The 6,000-nt window shown below is 53.4% G+C and overlaps 1 protein-coding gene across 7 annotated transcripts in view; it reads right to left on the bottom strand.

Moving 5' to 3' along the window:
* Positions 1–5,733, bottom strand: part of CUX2 (cut like homeobox 2) — a 68,366-nt gene extending 62,633 nt beyond the window's left edge. For 2 of the 7 annotated variants that reach the window (XM_069794671.1, XM_069794667.1), the window contains exon 1: positions 5,501–5,656. In XM_069794671.1, the coding sequence (XP_069650772.1) occupies positions 5,501–5,563 (63 nt within the window). In that variant the 5' untranslated portion in view covers positions 5,564–5,656. Of the gene's footprint in view, positions 1–4,609; positions 5,141–5,243; positions 5,322–5,500 lie in introns of those variants that run through there. The other 5 variants (XM_069794673.1, XM_069794669.1, XM_069794676.1 and 2 more) reach the window with 4 other exon arrangements.
* Between the last annotated feature and the right edge of the window lie 267 nt (positions 5,734–6,000).

Here is a 6,000-nt window from a genome sequence, read left to right on the forward strand (position 1 = left end):
TACCTGCTTATTATCTCCCAAGTTGGGGAATTACATCTTTCGGTAATAGGAGCAGGATGGTACAAAATGTTCTGAGAAACTTCACCCAGGCTTTTTGGGGGGAATGGATGCCTCTAATGTGCCTTTTCCAATTCGAGAGGGAATCTGCTACACCATTAATACAGTGAGCGAGCTCCTATGTGGTTTCTATCTCCAGGTCTGGCAAGGGATGAGCACACACCGTCGCTTTTGAACCCTAAATTAATTTCATTTCAAGGCAGGCCGTTGAGGAGCAGGATGCTGCAGCTCGCCATCGCCCTCCCTCTCTGCAAACAATGGCCCCGCATTTTCAATTTGCCATGTTGTGTTGGCAGCTCCCGGGACAATTCCTTGAAATTCAAGACATGGGAATTCCCGCAGCCGGGGATGTATAGCACCGTGATTACGCCAGCACCCAAGGGAGGAGGGGAGAAGCATCCCCGCCATCCCACAGGACACGCAGCCACCCCTGGGAACCCAAATACACTGCTTTTCTCCAACCAGCAAAAATAGGAGCAATAAAGGGGGGAGCAGACGGGCTGCTCCAGCCCCTAAATCCATAGGCAAGCAAAGCCTTCTGCATTTAAAGATGGTGCTTCTTTTGCCAACAGTTAACTTTCCATTCAGCAGAGAAAACAGTAGCTATGGGACTGGCGCGTACAACAATTATGCCTGCATTTTTATTTGAAGTCTCTGCAGACAGCAAGAAAAATTAACTGAAGGGAGCAGTTCCTGTGCCAACATATGGAGGGAGATGAATAGCGAGTTCTGCATGCTCTGCTGAGGTTATCTAGTTAAGCAAGTACCTCCTAAAGGACTCGCAGGCTGGGAGTGTACTGTTTGCTTAATCTGGTCATAAATAATAATTCGGATCACCAAACGTTTTAACATTCAGCTCCACCTGCAGCACAAAAGCCCTACTGAGCCCTGCCAAACTCAGGGCCGCAAGGCAGCGGGAGATGACGACGCAGCCCAGGGACCCCAAGGAAACAGCTCCCCTCTCGCCATCAAGCCATGCTGGGCGTCGATGCGAGAGGCTCCTCCACCACCCGGTCTGGCCCGAGTTGGGGGCAGCAGGCAGTTGCCTCCACGCCCTGAACACCCCTCCATGCTCTCACCCATTTTGGCGGGCACAGCAACCCCAAGCGCTCTGCTCGCTGTCTCCATGCCCATCTCCAAGCTGGATAACCTGCCAGGACATGGCAGGGCTGATACTCTTCCCTCTGGTCCCATAAAAATCAAATTATATTTCCATCCCTGTCCCCTATTCGCCTCTTGGTCACAATTCCCTTTTTTTTTTTCTCCCCCTCCCTCCAAGGCCATAGAGACAATCCACTAAACTGGATCAGGAGGCCAGCGCGTACATCTCTAATGGGCTGCAGCACGCACACAATTAATTAATGGATTTATTAATTAGGGAAGAAGTCACTCTTCGGTCTGGAATTGGGGTCACCAGTTTCTAAAGTGAGAGTTGCAGAGCTAAAGATAAACTCTCATTTTCTGCAGCTCTTTTCTTGTCTGGCAGCGTCTCAATTATTCAGCCACAGGAAAAAAAAAAAAAAAAACACCACATTTCACTTCAGGAACTTCATGGTCTGACTTTCTGCCGATGCACAACACAGACCCAACAGCAGGTGGGACCAGGAACATGGCCCATCTCATTCTCCCCTTCACAGAGAAATTAGAAATGTTAGAAATAGCAAGTATTTCCTTCTAATGAAGGATTTGGGGGGACCAGTGGGATGTGGGATGGATGCTGCACCTTAGCCTGTCCCAAGGAGGGAGCTGCAGTGGAGGTGTGGAAGAAGGGGACACCACAAAGTGGTCAATGATGGTGACATCCAGAGGCACATGAGTCCCCCAGCCGCCGAGGTTTTAATAGGCCATGCTGGAGCATCAACTATGCTTTGGTGGTCAGTTCAGCTGAACCTCCTTGGTGGCACATGGAAGGGACAATCATTTCTAGCTGCCATAGCCCTAGAAAGGAAACAGGGCTCCTGGGTGAAGGAAAGAAACATCACTAATGTCCCTGCCAAGAGACAGGCTACAGAGCACAGCTGCAATAGCAGACAGCGGAGAATCCACATGAAGAGCACCATCACAAACACCCTGGTCATTGGGAACCTCGCGAGAGGAGCACACAACTATCAGACAACAGATAACCCAAACACAAGACAGACATCTGCAGAGAACCAGGTTTCATTAGTGCCACTGCTCCTAAATTCGTATTAACTGTTAAAACAGGACAATTCTGCAGCCCACGCTCCCACGCACAGGGAGCGGCCGGAGCCACTGGAAAGCACAAACCACGTTCACAACTCCACAGCGCTCCTTAGCCAGCCCCGAGCACGGGCCGTACTTACATAAACCCTGAGATTTCAGCTTGGAAAGATGAAATCCCCCCCGAGATGGGGACACCCAGAGCCCCCTTGGGCTCCCCCTTCTTTCCGTTGGGCCCGGCGACCACAGGCACCATCCCACCCTCCACCTCCACAAAGCAGGGGTGGGAACAGACAGCATTGGGTGCTGGAGATGCTGGAGGAAACTGGAAGGTCCCACCGGTCTCTCCATAAGAGCCCTAAAAACCACACAGGACCCAGGGAATTTGCAGAGGTGAAGTTCCCCCCGTTCACAGCCCCAAAAACGCCCTGGCCTCCCCACAAGGTTATCCTGCCCACGGGCTGCTCCACAAGAGTGCAGTTAAGTTTATTAGTCCAAGCTCCAGGAATTAAGCTTCAGCCAAGAGGACTGATAGCTTATTTACTGCTGTCGTCTACATAAAGAAGAATTTTGACACATTGTTAAATGATAGCACATTTAGATAAGTCAAGCTGTCATATCGTTTAATGGATGTCTAAACTCCCTCCGCAGCTGATATGTAAAATTTATGCACTTCAGAATATCATAAGGTTATAATATTTTAATCACATCCACGGGGTTTTTTTTTTTCCCTCCCCTAAACTTTGAACAGAAAAAAAACATTCCATCAACCACACCGCGCTCCGAGGCTCCCGGCACACCGCCATCCGGCGGAGCCGCCACCGAAGTTTCTGCCCAACTCTGCTCTGGCATGCGGAGAGCATTTGCATTACGGGAAATAAAACGAAGAGCATTTTATTTGACGAACCAAACACTGGAGCTGTATAGCCGGAGCTCATCTGCATAATGATATGTGAAGACATTTATAAAAGATGGCTATAATCGGTCTCTCTCCCCTCACTTGCAGTTGTATTTATTATCCCAAATCAGCAGCTCACAACTCTTCCCTTTTTTGCTGTTTTAACACGGAACGGGTAGGACTAAACCAGCATCCGGCACGCGGAGCGTGTAATCCATACAATGCTAACCGGAACATAATAAACCACGAGCAAATTAAAACACAAAAAACCCATAAAGGTATGAATCCCACTATGACTATTATACACAAGAAAGCTGTAAAAAAATACTGCATTAGTAATGTACACAATAAAACAATCTCATAACCCAGTGAAATATGTCTGGTATTATCTTTGATAGAATTTTATCTCTTCTCATTTCCGAGACTATTTGCTGTAAAAAGGCCCAACGCCGTTTCGATCAAAGTGCTGCCGAGTAGCACATTATCTACATGTTTTACATATGCCCACCATTCATCAGGGTTGCTCAAACTCTGCCATTCCTGGCCAGCTCCAGGCCAGCAGACCTGCTCAGACACATGCATTAAAAAGGAAGAAAAAAAATACCAAAAAAGCTCTTGGAAGAATAATAAATGGATTGTTCCCCCCTTCCTTTTTTTTTTTCCCTTTTTTTTTCTTTTTTTTTTTTTTTTTTTAAATAGAGGGCATTAGGCCAAGCTGGCACAAGGTCACCTTTCCCACCGTGATCCCAGCGAGGCGGCAGAACTGCTGCCTGGACAGAAGTCAATCCCTACTGCTCCCTCTCCAGCTCCGCACCCAGTCACAGCCACCCGGACACGCAGAAGGGCGAGGAAGAAGAGCTGCCCATCTCCTAGCCCACCTCTCCCTCTGGCAAAGTCCCCGTCCCCTTCCCCCCCCGCAACAAACCCACGGAAAAGTAGCTGCCAATATTTGCCTTTATTTAAAGGTCTGCGCGCACCCAGGAAAAGTCATTAGCGTGATGTAGCGAGGAATGCTTTTGTATCTGAAGCGCTTAGACCCGTAATCCCTTTCCGACCACGATGCCATAAATGAGCAGTCATGGCAAGCCGACCGGCCGCGGTACCTGCATTACTTTTAGGGTAGCACATCACAGATGTAGCACGTAATCTGCTTAAAAGCCAAAATGTATTAAATGCTGGAACTGTTGATACAGTACTGAAGCACCATAAATCGCATTTCAATTTGTTTACTCCCCTATGAAGCATGCTGCATTTTAAACTCCGTAATATCCTACAGGGATAAACCCATTTAATATCCATGTAAATGAGCGTTTCGGCTTTTGTAGTAGATCCAGGTTGGGTTTCATCCCATTATGTTGGAAGAGCTATTGTGTTAATTATCCGCCTGCCTGCTACATAGGTGCCTATTTAAGGTCACCAACTGTCAGCATCCCCCGACAAACCTCCCCTCGTACCCGGTAACAAAGGACTTACCGTTAATTTCACAGACCGCGGGCACTACGGCGGGATACGGCATCCGTGACCTGCCCAGAGCCACAAAGGATCTCTCTCCCGCCGCCTCCATCACAAAGTCCCAAGCGCCGGCAGCCTGCCCTTACCGGAGCCCGCTCGCAGGACCCGCCGGCAGCCGGTTGACGCCGATCGCCTTCCCTGACATTCAGGGCTGACCGAGCCCCGGCCTCGGCCCCGCAAACCCCCGGCCCTGAATAACAATGGGAGCTCGGCGGGGCTCCGGGCAGCCCCGCTCCGCCATCCCCCCGGGGCTAACGCGCAGCCATCGGCTCAATACCGAGGCTCTGCCCTCCCCGGCGCCCGGCTCCAAACATCAGCTGGGAACGCAATTACCGAGCCGCCCCCGCTCCCGGGGGAGGGGACACGGGGACACCGGGGACACTCGGCAGCCCGCGGGCACCTGCGGCTCCGCTCCGCGGGCGGGGACCGCAAGAAACTTGGCGGAGCGGCGCGGGGGGCCGCGCTCCCCGCAACTTCATCCCGCGCAACTTCCCTCCCTTCCTCCCTCCCTCCTCTTCCCCCCTCCCCTCCCCTCCCGCCGGGGCGGAGCGGCGGCCGCCACCCCCCCCCCCCCGCTTCCCGGCCCCGCTGTCACCTCGGGGGCGGCGGGGCGGGGGCCGGGGCGGCGCGGCTCCATTGCCGCTAGCGCTGCTCCATGCTCCCGGGCGGCGCCGAACAAAGAGCGGCGGCGGCGGGGATCAATTTCTGATACCTATCGATGGGGAAGGGCGGGCGGAGGGAGGGAGGGCGGGAGGGAGCGGGGGGAGGGGGGGGAGAGGGAGGGATGGGGGCGGCCGCCCGGATCCCCCCCACACCCCCCCCCCCCCCGCCAGCCCCGCCGCCGCCACCAACCTGGAGCCGGCGGACATCAAACCGCGTCCGGTATCGAAACATCGATCCCACGTCGGCGGCCATCTTGGGGGAGACCGGAGGCGCGGAGGGGCGCGGAGAGGCGCGGAGGGGAACGGAGGAGACCGCCCGCCTCCACCGCCGGGGGCGGCCCCGCCGCCGCCGACTCGCCCCGCCTGCGCTCCGCGGGGAGGGAAAGGGGCGGCTTCCCCCCCCTTCCCAACACCAACACCCCCCCCCAGCGGGTGCTGGGACCCCCCCGCGGCTCCTGCGGAGAAGCCCCTCACAGGCCTCCGCCGGGGAAGGGGCGCAGAGCCTGGGTACAATTGATTTTTTAAATTTTTTTTACGACAAATCGGTGTTTTAAGAACACCCAGCCGTCGCGGGAAGGTGGCAAATGGCCATCCGGAAGCCGCTGGTTAAAGTTTTTCAGGTTTGTTTCGTTTGGTGTTTGGTTTGGTTTTTTTTTCCCCTAACCCAACACATCCAACACCTTTGACCCT

The sequence above is a fragment of the Haliaeetus albicilla genome, chromosome 10 (assembly GCF_947461875.1).
Source record: "Haliaeetus albicilla chromosome 10, bHalAlb1.1, whole genome shotgun sequence".
NCBI lineage: Eukaryota > Metazoa > Chordata > Aves > Accipitriformes > Accipitridae > Haliaeetus > Haliaeetus albicilla.